The 19026-nt window shown below is 45.6% G+C and overlaps 1 protein-coding gene across 1 annotated transcript; it reads left to right on the top strand.

The window, feature by feature from the left end:
- The first annotated feature begins 1592 nt into the window (after positions 1 to 1592).
- si:ch211-183d21.3 (serine/threonine-protein kinase SBK1) lies at positions 1593 to 12071 on the top strand. Its single transcript, XM_034570646.1, has 4 exons — positions 1593 to 2501; positions 9243 to 9487; positions 10013 to 10215; positions 10680 to 12071. Exons 1-4 carry the CDS (start codon positions 2464 to 2466, stop codon positions 11496 to 11498), a joined length of 1305 nt encoding a protein of 434 aa, XP_034426537.1. The 5' UTR covers positions 1593 to 2463; the 3' UTR covers positions 11499 to 12071.
- The last annotated feature ends 6955 nt before the right edge of the window (positions 12072 to 19026 follow it).

A 19026-nucleotide genomic window follows, 5' to 3' on the forward strand; every position in this document is an offset into this window, starting at 1 on the left:
GTGCACGGTTTTAGGATTTGGTTTGATTACTGACTGTGAGAGGTTTTTGGGGAGATAATCTAATATTCATACAGGGATGTATCTGAGAATCACTGTAGTGCTCCATCTGCAAAATGACTTTGGATCGACTCAATTTCCTCCCACCTGTGCCTATAATAATCTCAGGAGCCTCTATTATTCATCAACAGACATGACATTTGAGGATATATTAGTTGGGGTTTTATGGCTGTTCTGGTAGTATTAAATCTTGCATATACTCTCATGGGCGCCCTTGCAGTGAAATTGTTACATTTCTGCACAGGAAGAAAAACACAGGAACTTTTTTCATTCTCCTTCCCCCCCGTTGATCTTAGAAAATACATAGATGATGCATTATTTTTAACCTAAAAGTTGAATGTAATTGCGGTCCACAAAAAGCATGTTCCTTCTTCAAACTTTAAGAGACCCCGCTTGAGGCACTATGTAAATGCCGCCACCCACCCACCCACCCACTCACATGACACTGCAGTTTATAGAGCAGCTGGGATGGAAAGGAACAGAGGGAACTGTACACGAAGATGAATTAGAGAGCAGTGGAAAAAGGAGGCCAACGAGAGGTGGAAAACTTGAGGTGACACATAAAAAAAAGTAAGAACTAGGACATGGTAGTGGTGGCTTGATAAAGTTAGGATGGGAAAGAAGGAGGAGGAGGAGGAGGAGCAGAGCTGCTCTATTTGTTCACAGCTCAGAGGTGCGTCCCCCTGGTGTGTTTGACCCTTGCTGCTCTCTGCTGTCAGCCAACAGTGCTTGACCTTCACTATGATTTATGACAGCTCTGTTCCCACGATAACCCAGAGGAAACTCTCCGCCTCATTGCCCGCTGGTCTCGAAAAAGCCGTGTGCTGTGTGAGACATCCGAATGTCTTAGAGGTGCTGAAGATGCAGCTATTTAATATCTGCCTGTCCCCTTGAGAAGGATAAACACACCCTGCGGGTCAAATGATTTTGTTTCAGGAAACAAAAAAGATCAGATTGCCTTGGCTCCATTCATCCTTTCCTCGAGATCATGGACTGAAGAAAAACAACAGCTTATATTTCAGCCTGGGTGTGGCTATCACTTGGATTTAGGGGCAATATGGGGAAACATAGGGTGGAAGAGTATGACTAGAAAGTTATATAGAGAAAAAGTATAAATAGAAGTTGTTCCTTGATATATTTGGGTTCTGGATTCATTTCAAAGTAGCAAACAACATGAGTCAAAGTCTTTATCATGGATTTTCCTTTAGGAATATTTTCTATTAATCATTTTACCCTCAGCCCATCCAATCGGTTGCCGTCGACGATGATGCACTGAGGTGATCCCTTTCGTGTTGATGCTGTCTTTGCTCTCCAATCTGTTCTAGTTGGCCAACACGTCTGGCAGGAGGCCTGTGGTTAAACATGTACAGTAAAGGGGGGAGCTGCCAGGGCAGTGAATTAATTCAAAGTCTTTCCTCGCTGTTAGCTAATATAGGGACAGTTGGCAAAGTCACAGTGTCAACTACTCGGAGGCCATAAGCTGTTGAATTATGCAAGAGAGCAGAGGAGCAGCTTGTTCCTTGAAAAACATGAATCAGAAGTTTGAGAAGCTCGTGCATGTGCGCACTGATGCTGGATGGGTGGATGGATGAGGGAGAGTGTCCAGGCGCTAGGACCCGGGACACGTGAGCGCATTAGTTTGCCAGAGGGTGGAGACGGTGAACAATGAAGGAGCTGACTAGTGGGACCAGTAGAGGAGCAACATCTGAGACCCCCACCACCTGCAGAACCCAGAGACCCGCTGGACCCACGGACATCCACAGACCGACCGGCCGACGGTGGCTCCAGGACGCACAGCTCAGTTTGGATGGAGAGGGGACATGTGGATTTTCCCGTGCGCACTGCAGAGAGCCCCCCCTAAGTGGGTGTGAATGAATGGGCTCGTCTGTGTGTGTGTGAGAGTGTGTGTGTGGCGCTGAACTGGGTCATGCGGACCGCTGGAGGAGCGAAAGATAAACACGCACCCGCCTCCCGCTGCTGCTGCTGCTGCTGCTTGGCAGGTTGAGATGGTGGGCGCTCAGAGGAGGGATCCCAGCCTGTGTCCTCGACTCAGCACCAGATGATGATGATGATGATGCTTTTTTTGATTCAGTCCGCCTCCGAAGACACAAGTCATCTTTTGTGGAGCTTCTCCACGAAGTAAGCTGGACAGGAGTCATCCTGGGCGGGCTACAGCCAAAGCGCAGCGACGCACCGGACCTTCACCCCATGCGGGCTTGGTCAGCCGTGAAAGTGTGAGGTGTTGTTTTTCTTGTTTTTGTTTTCTTCTGTTTTTTTTTTGTGGAGGACGTGCACAGTTTCCTCAGATAACTTCCTTCAAACCGGGAGATTCATCCACCAGGTCCTCTCAGAGCCCCGTGGAGGATCAGTGCGGAGCGGAGCGCAGCGGCTCTGCTCGCCGGGCGGATGCAGGACCATGGAGGAGAGAGACAGGTCGCCAGCAGGTGAGTGAGCGACACCCGGATGGAACCTGGGGGGGGAGGGGGTGCCTGAAACCGGGATAACCCTACTGTACACTGTAAACAGAAAGGCAGAAATACATAGCATATAGAAATACCTGGTTCTGGGGCTCGTACATCCTCTGAGTTGCCAAATTTGCATTGTTTGAACTTTGACCCATTTCGATGCACAGTTTTAATATTACACACTATAACCCCCCCAACGTACAGTCATAAAACACCAGCGGCATTAGTTATTATACAGCTCCACTATTTTATTTACCATCTGGCTACGATTAACTCTAAGTTGTGTTAATGACTGAGCTGCGATTTAATTTGCATTTTCACCCACATCACTCGTGATATACCCGCACCTGCTTGCCTCCCTTTACTGTGCCCAGTTTGAGCTGGATGGGTGGATGGACGTGAGGGCATCCGGTCCACTTCACTTTTAATGGCCCCCGTTTTATACTTTGTCCAGGACAGACATGATATGTCATCGTTAATGCCGTCTAATGCATTTAAATGAGCAGCTGACTCCATCAAGCAATACCCTGTAAAAGCAAAGCCATGGCGGCTGGTAATGGACTCTCAATGAAGAGCAACAGCAGCAGCAGCAGACAACGCACATGGATTTGATTCTGTCACAAACATTGTATTGGTGTAGAGAGAATTAAGTATTGACTGGGATCTTTGGCTGGACATCATTGTTTTTATGATGGTGTATGTTTTATGAAAATCAAATTAAAAAAGCAGAAAGCAACACAGACAGAATGCTGCCATTGCTCATATGCTTAAAAAACAATGTCAATTCTAATATACATCTAATATCATAATGATCATGACATTATTAATGGTGATCAGCAAAAATAACAATCTGCCAACAAATCTTCCCTCAATGACAAAGGGATATTATGTGTTGAATTGTGAGCTGGTATGTGAAACTGAACCCACCTCAGTTATGAATAATAATGCCTGATATTCTTCACCCGGAATTTATCAAAAGAATATCGTGGGAGTCCACACAAATGCCGCAAACATGGCCCACACAACTGGGCCGATATCTGCGGCTTCTGCAAACAGATAATACATCTGCAGCATAAACGTTTTTTTTTTTTTATAAATAACCTACTCTGACAGCTGGCACACAAACGGAAACTAAAACCCATCTTTGACCCCCTCACTAGACGCAAAAACCCAAAGAAATTGACCTCACTACGACACAGTTAAGCAGCGAGTGCTGGCAAAACAAAATGAAAACAGAGTCAGCAGTACAGCCACAGGAAAACAGAAAGGAGGCAAACATGTTCAGTTATAAGACAAAAAAGAGCACAAGAGGGATTTTCTTCTACTGCCTTGTTTGAATCTATAGATGTCTTTCTGTGTCACCATAAAGACAAATATATACAGATAACATTCTAACCTGTCAATCATCTCAGTGAGAGAACGGCAGCCTAATGACACGTCTGTCACTCAATGTACACACTGCGGACGTGGGTGTGTGAATGTGTGTGAATGTGTGTGAATGTGTCCATAGTCGTGCAGTTTGCACCAGTGTTTGTGTGGACTGTATCTTGTGTTTTCAATTTGACCTCTGACTTTTACTAATGGCTTTTTTATTATTTGGTTGATTAATTGTTTGCGCACACTATATGTTCGTGTTTTTAACGATCCCGTATTTTACTTTGTGTCTTGCAGTCATGGCTAATCCCCTTTTATGCAATTAAAGCACAGTTGAATTTGAATTTGAAAGAGAGAGTTGGGGGTGTGGGGGTGTGGGGGGGGGGAGTGTGCCTCGGCAATCAACGTTAGTGCTCTGATTGTGGTTAGAGGCTATTGCATATGTGCAGGATCACAAATCACCATATACTGTAAGCTCGCCTTGAAGTGGAGGGTGAAATGGTCCAGAAACAAAACAACAACAATAAAAGAAGAAGAAGAAGAAGAAGAAGAAGAAGAAGAAGAAGCAGAAGAAGAAGAAGCAATGTCCCCCTTAGTGCTCTTACATCATTTAGCCACGCTCCCATTTAGACCCCTATTTTACTGAGCTGATAATAGAGTCAACGTTTCCCCATGTATTTGACATCAAAGGGATGCAGCCTATAGCATGTGGTACAATGGCAGTGATGCTTCAGTTAAGCCTCGTTGGATTTCCCCAATCCTGCTCTCTCTCTCTCTCTCTCTCTCTCTCTTTCTCTCTCTCACACACACACACACACACACACAAACCATCCCTATTGTAAACTTGGGGCTATTGGATTGTGATTGAGTGGGGGTTAGGTACAGTATGTTCCCTCGGTAGCCTTTTGCAGAGATATTTCAGCGCTGAATGATTTTCTGTAGGACATGATTACATTGATGACACTGATTATGATTGTGCTTTACAATCAGATGCTACTACAACATTGATTGACTGCTCATTGCAACGCTTTGTTCAGGTTGGACTCATCATTGTGCCAATTCTTCTCTTTGAAAGTCATTTGTCATTGACGCTAAGCCAAATGTCCTTGTAGTTTCACCTCCTCTCTCACTCCTTGTTTGGATCCATTTCACCTTGGGATACCCCTTCCCGGGTCCTAGGTCATTCCAGCTGGAGGCCAGTGGTTGGCAGTGTTTCTACCAGTTAGATGTCTGCCTTTGGGCAAGTGCTGGAGAGAGAGGGCGCTGATAAGAAGGACAGCAGAGGCGAGACAAGTGAGAAATGGGTCACCCAGCACTCCGTCCCATTAGGGATCCCCCCCCGTGGGCAGCCGAGCACAGGTGTGAGCTTGTGATTTGTCAAAGTGAGAGTCCGTGGCCCGGGCGGCTGGTTCACCTATCACCGCACAGCAGGAGCTTTCTTCAGCCATGTGTTGATGCGTTGCACTAAACCCACCAACTCACCGGCTCTGATGTTCTGTGCCGCTGGAAAAAGTAATTCCGTTTCTTTTCTATGCCATAGGGAACAGAGTGTCCTGACTGCAAATGGCTGTCAAACAGAAGCCCATTTGGTTTTTGATCGAATGATAGGCTGTTTAGGACCCATCCACACTGAGGCAGCAAGAAGATGGACTCAGAAAATATATATATGTATGTATAGGCTATGCATGCAGCTGATTTATCTTGAGTTGGGCAATTTGAGAGTAAATTGGACACAGGGATCAGTCTTCGCCCATAATGATTCTTTCTGAGAGCAAAGGAACTAGTCCATTAGTAATGTAGGGAGGTAGAGATGTGTTGCCGCCTCAGCAATCTATTTATTTCTTTCATTTACATTTTCAGGGACAGACAAGAGAGAAAGGGGAGAGACGTTAAGCAGGATGAACTAAAGAGGACAAACACTGTGTGTAAAGCTGCTGACTCTCATCCCCTTCTCGCTTCATCATATGCTTTGTGCTCATTACGATAAAGCTGTTACAGATGAAGGTCCTGCGTCAACTCAAGTACCCAAATTTTCACCTTCTAATGACAGAGATGTGACTCTGTATCATTTGTTGAAATTCACCTCCAGCCTTATGAAGATTTCCTGTGGTAAAATACCTTACAAATTCTGTGGTACAAGTACCCCATGTTCCTCTGGTACGGTAAGGTCATACCACATAAATTCCACAGGAAAATGGGTTAACCCCCAGCACCAGAGGAAAAGTCAGAAATTCATATGGATTATTAATGCATCATTAAGGAACCAAAAATATCTGTACAACATTTGGGGCCAATCCATCCAGGAGATTTTGAGATATTCCACAGGAAGAGAGAAAACTTTAGTTTAGGATTCATCCTTTGAGGACCATGAAAACCTCTGCAAGAGATCATGGCACTAAATGGAATAGTGATTGAGATATTTCTGTCTGGACCAAAGTTGTGGACCAACTGACATGGCCATCCCTCGAACCAATTAGCCAGTATAGCCAAACATAAAGCTAATCTCTGACAAAATGTAAAACATGTGAAAAAAGAGCCACCTGAAATCCTCAGTAAGACGTACACTTCAGTGTAACCCCCCTCCAAGTTCAGAGGCTAAGAAATAACTTATCATGAGCACACCCTGAGGCTCTAAAAGACACAGTCTGTAATGAGAGCACTTGTGGCCAGTGGCATCGCAGGGTTGGTCTCTGTTCTTATCTCCAGCGAAGTGTTCACAGAAGAAAAGGTCAAATGCTTCTGCAGGTTAATCTCTTGGAGACACGTGGAGTCGGCCACAACAGGCTCCCAGAAAGTCCAAATGGTAAACAGGGTTTAAAACTGGATTTTTTGGGCCTTTTTCTTGGAACGACCTGGTTTTTAGAGGGTTACATTGTGAATGCACACATCTCTATTTGAGTAATTGCTAAATGGAACAAGATAGACAATCTAGTTGAGGGGAAATTAGTGGCCGGAAAACATATTTTTGCTTCAGAGTGGAAAACCCTCTATCTCCACTCTTCCGGGATTAGGAAAACAGGCTTGTTTTTAGATGGCCCTGTTTAATACATTTTCAGTTTATCTATTGAGACTTTCAAATGGCTTGTGTGAAAGCAAATGTCAGTGGATTTTTTAGAATCATAACTAAAGAATGAAAATCACAAAAATTGAAATTACTAGGTCTTACAATAACAGCAGTGGTTTATAAAAAGGCAATGTAGGACTTAGTGGGCAGCTCACGGATCTGTTTTTAAAAGGCTTACTGATGATTAACAATGCGTTGGACTGGCTCAAAAACCCACAGACATTAAAACGTGTCTCGAGCCAAATCCTCATCTGGAGGTGGAGTGTGTTCGTGGTAGCGTTGTCTCTCGCCGCCTGAGAGGACAGAGGAGCAGAGGGCAGCGTGGGAGATCAGTGGGGTGTGCGGTCGGGCACGAATGCACGAATGCAAAGTCGTTTTGATGCTCGCAGCTGATCCATCTGACTTACTACACCTTGGATAGTGTGACACTTTGCGTCTGATACACCCGCCCTCCCCAAAAACTCACACACAAACATTCATCTCTACACCTCTGAGGCGCCATCACTGCAGTCTCTGAACCAGCTGCGCCGACTCCCAACCACTCATCACATTTTCGGGACTCTTAATCCAGTTCTGTGAAGGAAATGAGTGCAAAGCTTCCTGTGCAGTTGGTTGGGAGGGGGATGCTTTTGTCTTTGTGGGAGCTGAGTAATGTGATTAGGATCCATGCTGGAGCGCAGCACTTTCTGCTCGTGGAGCTGACTGAAAGCAGTGCCAGTAAACCGGCGCTCCCTTCCCTCTCATTGACCGAGGCAATGAGGCCACGCGAGGTGGACGGTCAGAGGGAATGTGCTTACAGTCTGTCTGTCTGTCCCGTCTCAATGTTTAGTCACCAGACCTTGACCGCAGACTTGTCTCTGGACAGTCATCAACTTTTGTGTCGACTCGCTGAAGGCTAAACAGTAGTGACGCTCAGCATGAGCAGGCTACAATATTCATACACTCTTATATAAGCACCTCTTTGCTTATGATAAAATCAAAAAGTAAGTCTTATCAGCAGAGATACATATGATGCACAGGGCTTGTTCTATTTGCAGTGTGGTGTTGTTTTTTGCAAAGAGTGCTGAGCCAAGAACACAAGCCTCTAAATGGCTGCATCCTATTTTAGTTTTTGCTGTCTAACAGCTATATTTATCACATTCTTCCCACACGAGGAAGCTGAGGAACCGCGGCACCTTCACAATGTCTGAACATCAACTGCACATTTGCAGCTGTGTGTTGATTCTACCTTTCCTTTCAAATGTACCTAGCTGTCAAGACACTCACATGCGTCGGGCTGTTGTTCGAGGTGTTTGTTACCAGGTCTGAACCTGCAGCTGCTGAGAGAACTGGCCTCAGGGACAGAAGAACAACGCAGTCGCCGCTTTTGAGTGATGGATGACGGAGATCATCAGCGAAATAGTTCGGCTGATTTGTTGCTTATTAGTGTGTGTGGGTGTGCGTGCTGTGCATGATTGGATGATTAAATACAGAAGGGGGGGGGGTAAGGAGAGACAGAGACAATGGGTGTGATCATTAGTGTGATAAGCTTCATTTCATCAAAAGGTCCATTTTGTTAAACAGTTAGTTTTGAACACTGTAGAGTCACTCAACTCAAGATCTTAAACAGTGTGGCTGACCTCATATGAACTTGTAATTTTAACGGCCACATTTTCCCTCCTAATATCAATTTGACCTATTTCACTACTTCTGAAAATCAGCAGTAACCTTTCTGTTTAGTTCAGCAATACGATGAAAAGCAAAAGCAAATGTGTTTCCCATGCAGCCCCTTCTCTCACAGCCACACTGATTTGTTTGTTCACCACGAACAATGCCTATAGCCCACAGTATGATCTCCTCGGTGTGCTCCCAGATGCCTTACCAGCATGTGTGCACCTGCACCTGCAGCTGTCAGCTCCTTGCATTTCTTTCCATTTGTTAGTCCTTCTACCTGGGCCCATTGATTTTCCCATAGCCGTCTGCCAGTAAGTGCTGTCTGAGACCATATCTAAAAGCTGGCCAGAGTGATCTAGAGGGACAGCAGGAAGTTCAATGCATTTACGGAAAGCACTCCCTGCTTGTTGTTGCCTTCCCCGCATTGATTGTATGGAAATTAGGGTGTGTTAAAGCCTGCCTGATTTAACCATCCTCTGGGACAGCCGAGAATATATGGATATACGCCAACAGACATAAAGATACTGAAGACCCTTCTGTTATAAACAAATTCATGCATAAAATGTATATCACCTGCTATCATTACAGCAGAATAAACCCTGACTCTAAGCATCGCTCTCCTCCTTTAGTCTGCCCCACAGCGTCAAGGCGAGCCTGTCGCTTTCTCCATCGGGGCCGGGACGGGCAGGCAGTGGCGGCGGGGGCTCCCCTACGGCCAAGATGGACTACTGCGGAGGGGTGCCAGTGGAGGACATGCAGGCCCTGGCCATCTCGTCTCTGTCGGCAACAGACGTAGCCAAGCAGTACGAGCACATCCGGGAGCTCGGGAAGGGCACGTACGGCAAGGTGGACCTGGTGGCGCACCAAACCCAGGGTGAGGTTCAAAAATCTCCAACTCCTCTCATATCATTTATTAATCAAGTGTAAATAGACAAAATTTATTTAAAAAAAACAAGATGATCTGTATCCACTCATTGCAGATCAGCATGGGTCAATGATGAATTTCTGAAAAGACATTGTCAAAAAAAGAAAACAAGGTTATAATGCCATCTCAGTCTGAAAGCAGTACAACTAAGCATTGTGCAGAGGGAGGCTGAGAGGGCATTAAGGGTGCTGCTATCTGCACACTAAATAGCCTTTGAATTTCTGCAGCTGTAATCACGAGTGGCTGGTTGTACATGTATAATGGAGGTGAGATTCATTCACTGAAAATGTTTATATGAATGAAGATAGCGCCTGTTTAAAGACAGCGTCGGAAATGTCTCCACAAAGTGCAATTTAAGGGAACGCTTGGAGTATTTTAGATGGTAAGATATTGGCAGTACTTAAAATGATATAATGAGTTTAATTGACCAGGGCCTAATTGTGTGCTCTGCATGTTTGTATCCGATTTTTGCAGGCACCAAAATGGCGCTAAAGTTTGTTACCAAGAACAAGACGAAGCTGAAGAGTTTCCTGCGGGAGTACAGTCTAACAGGCTCACTTAGCTGCAGCCCTTTCATCATCAAAGTCCTGGACGTGCTATTCGAGACGGAGGACAGCTACGTGTTTGGACAAGAATATGCCCCCGCTGGGGACCTCTTCGATATCATCCCCCCTCAGGTAACGCTGTCGTCCCTCCTTCCACCAATCACAGCCCTCGCTCAGCCCTCGCTGCTCCAATCAGTCGCCGCGTTCAGAAACAGGGGTTTTTAACAAGCTCTCCTGGGATTGGAGCCTCGTCTTCGTCCTGGTTTTCTCTCCGCGCAGAGCTCTCATTTTGCTTTAGTGCTTTACCAGTTGATGCGGAGGGAGTGCTCGACTTCAAGGCTCTTCTACAGACTCATTAAAATGGTTGCAGCTGAACTCAAAACTGACTCTTTTGTTTCAGTTATTCTTTTTTGGAGTACCGTATCGTTTTTCACTCTGAACGTTCATTCTTCTGCTCAAAATAACCGTTATCTATTCTTTCTAATAGTACTGTAACCTCACCACAAACACTCAACTCCTACTCAGTGTACTGTACTTATTATCCAAATGTTCTCTCCTTCTGTCCCTCATTACTTTGCCCTCTGTCTTTCTCTCAGGTGGGTCTGCCAGAGGAAATGGTCAAACGCTGCATGCAACAACTGGGCTTGGCTCTGGACTTTATGCACAGCAAAAACCTGGTGCATCGGGACGTGAAGCCTGAGAATGTGCTTTTGTTTGACCGAGAGTGCCGCCGCATCAAGCTGGCAGACTTTGGCATGACACGGCGGGTGGGCTGCCGTGTGAAACGGGTGAGCGGCACCATCCCCTACACCGCACCGGAAGTGTGCCGTGCCAGTCGTTCTGAGGGATTCCTCGTGACCACCAGTCTGGATGTGTGGGCGTTCGGCGTGCTGGTGTTTTGTATGCTGACGGGCAATTTCCCCTGGGAAGCAGCGCTGCCGTCCGACGCCTTTTACGAGGAGTTTCGGCGCTGGCAGAAAGCAGGGTGTCCCGTAGGAACGTACCCGTCTCAGTGGCGCCGCTTCACTGATGATGCCTTGCGCATGTTTCAGAGGTTGCTCGCCTCCGAGCCAGAAAAACGCTGCGGAGTCAAGGACGTCTTCTGCTTTGTCAAGTATGAGCTGGTAAGCGAGCTCAGGCGCCGAGCTTCTTGCCGAGCCAAGAGAGGCGAGAGGTCAAGCACGGGAGCGTGCACTGGCAGTTGCACTTCCTCCTCTACCTCCTCTTCATCACGCTCCTCCCACCGACACCCTGAGCCCTCCACCCCTCCCGGAACATCCTGCCTGCGCCCAGCCCCGCTCAAACGCAGCGTCCTGTCCGACCCACTGTCTCCCAGAGAGGAGCACCAGTCACCAGGCCGAGACAAGAACAAAAGCCAGATGGTGATGGCGACTGCCATCGAAATCTGCGTGTGACCACGCTCATGTTAGCGCTGGGGACGAGATGGCTCGTCACGTAATGACAAACTGTGAAGAGGTGTTAATGACTCCTCCAGAGACTCCAGTGAAAAAGGAGATGTACTCTAACCATGGAAGATTGGCTCAGGATCACATCCACTGCTGTGCATATGGACATCATCAATCAGCTGTACACACTCGGACAGCTTTTCACCGGCACGCGCCGCTTAGGTTTTCATTAGCGACCAAAGACTGCTTCTCACGCTGAAAAGCCATGCAGGCAGCGTGCAACAGTCCGCTGATGATGCTCCTCTCTGCAGCTCATTGTGCCGTCCACACATTTGTGTTTTCTGCCCATTCACAGTGGTGGTGCTACTGATTCTACAGTTAGATATTTGTCATTTCTCACTCATCACTCCCCGTCTCTTTACTTTAGACTTATCTCCGAATATTAGCTCCAGGGAGGCCAAAGTGTCATCTGATCTGATGATGCTGTTCAGTCGGAGGCCGGTGATCTGAGGGCAATCTTCGCTGCCACATACGTCTGCAATTCCTCAGACTTCCTGCCAATGCATATTATCTGTTATAGACTTCTTTTTTTCTTACAGAGAAAGAGTGCTAAAGGAAAAAAGACAAAAAGATAGTTAAATGTAGCAGTTTGTATGAGACATCTTTTCATGTAGGTGTCTAGACTGAGATACAGACATCATCACCTCAGGACTCTTCTGTGGGTCACTTCCTTTTTCTTTTCTTTTTTATTAATGAAAATCCATTGACTGGCTGGAAGACACATCTGCCCCTTGTGAACTGCTCCAAATGAGATTCACTTCCAATGTAACACAGTAGAATACAGGGATTGTACATTATCTGAGTGAAAAGGGTGATGGAGCGAAGATTATTGTTTCTTTTCTACCTGCTGTGTGTGTTTGGACAAGTGTGTGTGTGTGTGTTTCAAACGCTAAAGCACAACATTTTTGTAAAGGACAAGAACTCTTAGAGAAAACTACGACTCTTTATTGTAAATAATTGAATATTTCTAGGAGTGCACCTTATCATCAGGTAGTTCAACAATGTAGCTGTTCTAATTTTCTACGACGGAGAAAAGGATTGTAGGGGTTTTACATTTACTGTCGGGGCAGCGCACTGTATGTAGCAGCAAAATATGACAGAATGTACAGTTTATCACAAGAAGTTAAATATATAGATATATGATTTAAAGCCTATCACAGTTTATAACATGGTAGCAGCTGCTGGTCTCTTACAAATAAAGACATCACACATTTCATTTTCCTGTCATCACCTCTTCATGGGCGACATCCATTTTCTGTACACAATTATTGTGCGTCTTTGTTGCCAGTGAGTTCAGCCCATTTTGTCTTCACCACAAAAGGTGTTCCAATATTTGATTATCTAGATGCAACATTAAACACACAATTCCCGACTGCACAGAATGCGTTGTTACACCACCCCCCCATGCTCAGATTTAATTGAGTCTTCCTGCCTCTCTCTGGGAACCCCTCCAAACGAGCCAGTGGAATAGCAGGGCCCAGGTGTTTTTGGTCTGGAGGAATGACCTCTGTGGCGGCCATTACGGCTCTGCTAACTGTTGATTGATCTAGACCAGCGCGCCGCTCCAGCTTCTGTTTCCACAAGATACTGCCAATTATCAAAGCATCCAAAAAGCACAGTAGGCTCAGTGTGAATGGTTCAATGCATGCTATTACCATTCGTTTTCTTGGTCGAATTTCCTAACTGTAATGTTTGTCAGGTGTGAGTGTGTGTGTGTGTGCGTTCTTTTTCTCACTTCTAATTTCTCCACTCTTCCCATGACATCCCATCAGCACTGTCGCTATAGTGACAGTGCCAATGCTCCTCTGGTTCAGCTTCTGTCCTCTTCTTGAACACAGAGTCTAATTGAACCCAGTCGAAACAACTGGTCTCCAAACCCTCCCCGTCATCCGCAGCTCCTCATGACAGCAGCTGGGCTTATTATAGCGGATGACACATACCTGCAGAAACACATTCTCCTGTATTCTGTGAATTCACAAACCAAGGTCTTTATCCACGTTGTTAAAAGTCATTCTCATTTTCTTTGTCTTTTTCAAGCTCTGCAAAGGTGATCTGAAAACTTACTGTATGTTCAGAGGTAATGGCTCAGTAGATTGTAGTGGGATGTCAATCATTCCAAAAGGACCTTCATATATTATGTGCAAAAAGTCAAGTTTCACAGAATAAGGCCATGAAATATAACATCGCAAAGCATACATCATATAACATATAATGTGATGCATCATGGGATAAAGTATTATGACAGGAGACAATGAAACATAACCCATCATAACATGTCGCAGCATAAGATGATACATCTCAATATGACAAATCATAATATGACACCTCATGACACGACAAATCATAACATCATGCATCATAACAAGAAGCATCATAACATGACGTATCATAACATGACATATCATAACATGACGTATCATAACATGACGTATCATAACATGACGTATCATAACATGACGCATTATAACATAGCAACAGCCCCCATCTTAATATGAAGCATAGTTATATGACGCATCACAATGGGCCGCTTCATAACATGACGCTTCATAACATCACCCATCGCAATATGATGCATCAGAACATGGGAACGTTGCATGACGAAAGACAACATAACGTTTTTATAAGTGCAAACCCCAACTTGTCAAGTTCCACAGTATCAGGATGGGAGCTGAGGCTTTGTTATACATCATATCATCATAATTAGACTGCTAGAAATGTTCATTGTTGTTTTTCATGGACCGTCATAACAGGAATCGTCAAATTTAATGAGCTGTCAATTTATATTCTAGAGAGTAGCCTTCCTTTTATCCTGTTTACCCTGATCAAAGATCAAACTGTTTTCTGCCAGCAAGTGATGTTGTAGAATCTAATGTAAATACTGTACGTATTGTGTCTTTAACAAAATGGAAAAATAGAATAAATGAAATGTTAATATATGTTGAAATAAATTTATGCACCACCTTGTGGCTCCTGGGTATTTCTGTGAATGGTTTGAAATATGCCGGTGGTATTTTCTTCGTTGGCAAAGCTAATTCTGCCCAGCTTTGTGTGGTCCCTGGAATGCACATTAGATGAAGGTCAGATTGAATCACATGTGACTTCCCGAGGCGTTGGCCTTGCACTGCGACGGAGCCCCCAGACTACTTTAATATGCTGAAAGCCTAATTAACACATCTGTAGATATGAAGTTATCTGCTGGCCCCAAAACAGCAAATGAGTTCAAGGGCAGCAGGATTGTGGCGCAGAGGACGAGAGCAGTTATCAGCCCACCCGGCCTTCTTACTGCGTCTCAGCTGTTGTGTCAGACTGCAGGAGCTCGCTCGCGTTGTTCCCAGACTGAGTTGAGACAGTGGCGGGAAGCTGTGGTGTATCTGCCACTGAGGAAAGCTAATCAGTTCAGACACTGCAAGAGAGAGGAAAGGTCAACCATGACATGCTGGGCTCGTGTAGCGAGTGGAAGCCTGTCCTTTGTGATAGCCTGTCCTTTGCCTTTAAAGGGCCACAGCAGCCCAGTGGCCATGTAACAGTCCTAATTGCTTTGAAGATGGAAGATGCTGAACGTAGGCTGAGCTTAAAAAGTGGATGCATTTAGCACAGAGTGCACTTGAACTTGAAATGTCCAAATCACAAAAAATACACATTTCCTCCATTCGCGGAGAGGTATCGACTATTTTCTGGTCACAGCATCGTTAAAAGATATTTTATGCAAAGATTAACTCACATGTATTGCTTTTAGATTGTTCATATAAAAACAATCCAATTAGGACGGACTTCAAATCGAAAATTAGCAAAATTTATAGTGATGATAGAAGAGAGCTTAGACTCCTTGTGATGTCATCAAGGTTGAAAGGAGGTGAGGCTGTAGGGGTTGTACAGGAATCCCTTGGCTTGAGCTCTTAACAGGCAACTAAACCAAACTGATTCCAAGGACGTCTGGATGTTAAACCTTCAGTGACTGGCCCAGCATCACGGACTGCTAGGAACATGGTCTCCCAGTTTGCAGCAGTCTGGACTAAGTGTTAGATCCTCTTCAGTTATTTTCCCTCAGCCAGGGCTAATGGCAGCAACATGAGGGGACTGAGAGATGGACGGGGAGAGAGACCACTCACTGTCCTGATTCACTTCTTCGTATCTCAAATGTCTGCAGGTGTCACCAGAAAAAAAAACATTCCTTTCAGACTTTCAACTTGATTTCATCACAGCATGAAATGTTTGGCAGGAAAAAAAGAGGTTGTCAAATCCTTGCAGCTTCGCCCTGGGTGTATGAATCTAAAGTGAAATGGACAAACAACAAATAATTCAGGTATATGTCAACCCAGGCGCTAGGGCGTATCTGCAGAGAGGGCATGTGATTTTGAAGGGGGGGTTCACAAAAGCATCACGACAGATGCACATATAAAACTGTCGCAGCAGTGCAACGTTGCTGTGAGACGGGGCGCGGTGCAAATAACGGTAAATAACGACTGAGCACGACCAACAGTCAGCAACATTCAGTAAATACGCATTCTGCATGCAAAATCGAATCAACAGCATGACCAGCAGCGGTGCGTAAAAGCTCAGAAATACGCACAAATAAACAACTGAACAGTATGACCAGTAGCACTGTGTAAAGGTGCACAAAAAGCAGCATGGCCAAAACCATTTCGTAAAGGCACATTCGTAAATGCACACCAAAAAAACTACGCAATAATAGCTTTGTTTAGGCCCTACACAAGCCCAACCAGCTAATCACGGGCAAACAAATACACTGACGCATTGGCAATCTCACTGGAGACTTACCTGGTGGGCCTATCCACCCCTGAGATCATACCTCTTTCAGGGGGCGCTGGCCCAAGGCTAATGGCAACAACACTATACCGGCTGTTGATGAGCTGGAAGGTGCCGTGGTGGAGGCAAGGAGGTGGAGGAGGCGGCTGGTGGTGGAGGCAAGGAGGTGGAGGAGGCAAGGAGGTGGTGGAGGCAAGGACGTGGAGGAGGCAAGGAGGTGGAGGAGGCGGCTGGTGGTGGATGTGCAGACTGCTCCAGCAGCTGGCCGCTAAGCCAGTGGGATCGGGGGTTGAGCTAGCACCTGCAACGTCTCAGCTAGCTGCTGCAGGTGCAGTGTCGTCAGCGGCTGCAGCTCTCTCACCTGATGTATCCTTGGTTTTAAACCCTTTTTGGGTTTCCATTTTTAATCTAAAGAATACTGCTCTGCCATTGCAAGTTTTTTCATTTACGTAGCTGCTTCCGATTCTACCTGCTTGAAACATGCCCGTTGTCATGCGTAATAATTTTGCGGCCCTGGCCTGGTCTTGCCTGCCCTTTACGACAGGCCTGTTATTTGTGCAGCATGTATTAAATGTATAGTCCAGCATTTAAAAGATCTTAATCCGTAACATTGTTTGTGGCTTTTAAACACAAGCAGAGTGTTCAGCTCAAAAACATCTGCTGCACAATGCCCCAAATTCTGCCTCTTCATTCATATGAATGTTGTGTATCTCCTCTGTGTCGCAGATAGAGATGATGACAAAATTGTTCGGAGGTCACAGGCATGTAATTACTGAGCAGCTCTCGCTGCTGAACAATAAAACACTGCAGCTGTGTTGTGCCTTTACATTAACCACCCACTGTGGTTTTCTTCAGTGGGAATTTAGCCGGGTAAGTGGGCAAACAAGACCAGGCGCCACATTCTTCTGGAGGTTGTATGCGTAGTAAACAAAGGAGGGTTATATTTCTGAGTTTTCTGAGTTGCAGACTGCAGAGTAATATTATTTCCCGCTGGTTTAACACCACAGGGTACTGTATTAAACCTCCTGCGTCACCCTTCCTGCCTCTGCACCTATAGATGAATCACTATGAAAACCGGCGGATGCACCGTGAACTATTGTTCTATCCCTGATGCATTTTGCAAATCAGCTGCAGGCGTGACACTGGAAATGCAGACGTGGAATCGAGAGTTGCTGAACACGGACGGTGGTCTCGATCTCAGCGGGGAGAGATTGACTGTGCAGGGATGTTCCCCGCTCCCTCAGATGTGAGCGTCAGGCGTCATGTGAATAATGGTGTCTGATCACAGCGGGAGAGCTGGGAAAAGAAAGGGAGAAGAGAGGAAAAGTGTCTGAGCAGAGGAAAGAGAGAGGGGTATGGCCAGGGATGGATGTGTCAAGTGGGACAAATGTGTTTGTGTGTGTGTGTGTGTGTGTGTGCAGGAGAGGGAGTCACATAAGGACAAAGTGAGAGCGCAGCGAAGAATATATTCATTGCAGGGGAGTCATTAGACAATAACCTTGTTTATCCTAAATTGCTGCTGTTTTTAGGTCACTGCAAAGCCGCACTCCATTACAAACCTATTTATGTGTACTGCGTGTTGCCTGAGGTGTGCCACAAAATATTATCAGTGCCAGACATAAACTCTCAGACAGTGTGTGGTCGTCTGCCACCATTGCTATAGCAACAGAGACGGCCTGGGTCTGGAAGAGCTCTGAAAATGTTCTCCTTGTTTTATAAACCAGTAGCACCGTCCTTGCTGTGGAGGCAATGTACGAGTATTTGATTGTGCTTTTTTTTTTTCTCCATTTTGCTTTATAGAGCTGAAACATTTTGTTCTTTATGTTCCAGCAGGTGCTCTGTCTCCGGTATGGAGGTCTCATTAAGCTGCACCAGGCCTGTTTGTGCTGCATTAGACATTATTACTACTTCAGCACACAACAGAGACAAATATCCTGCACAGTTTACCTGACAGGATACAGTGTACGGTACAGTCCGTGCAGAATATGTGCTGTGAATCCTTGTAGTGAAGCGAAAGCTGCCACGCTCCCCTCCTTCGATCCAAAGCACCTAATACATAGCATCTGCTTCCATGGCGTCTCACAGGGGTCTAAGTGCCCGGGTCCTCTGATTACAATAAATCTAATTTCGTTCTAATCTACTCATTTTAATTTGTTTCTCTGTGAGTCTCTCCTGATTGAAATGACTGTAGTGCAGCAAATTCAGCCAAAATCACCCTCCAGACATTGTTAAATATCTAGATTTGGACACTATCTTTCTAAAAATACTGGGCAGAACACTGCGTGAATTTGGCGTGATTGCTACATAATGATTGTTAAGACCCTTTGACCTTTGGGTTAGCACCACTTTGACAGCCTGATTTTGATCAAATTGCTTTGATGGTCATGGTGGCGCAGGAGCTAATCCCAGCTGACATGGGGTGAGAGGCAGGGGAACACCCTTCACAGGTCGCAGGGGCAACACACAGACACCAACTAACATTCACATTCACACCTACAGACAATTTAGAGTAAACCTAACCCCAATCTGCATGTCTGTAGACTGCGACAGGAAGCAGGGATTCAAACCAGGAACCATCTTGCTGTGAGGCAACAGTGCTACCCAGCACTCAGACAAATCTGCTGTGGATATTATGTTATAGAATGAAACATAATCTAAATCTAACAGGCGGGTTGCCAGAAACTCTCCCAGCCTCCCTCAGGCCAAAATG

The sequence above is a fragment of the Hippoglossus hippoglossus genome, chromosome 19, assembly GCF_009819705.1.
Source record: "Hippoglossus hippoglossus isolate fHipHip1 chromosome 19, fHipHip1.pri, whole genome shotgun sequence".
Lineage (NCBI taxonomy): Eukaryota > Metazoa > Chordata > Actinopteri > Pleuronectiformes > Pleuronectidae > Hippoglossus > Hippoglossus hippoglossus.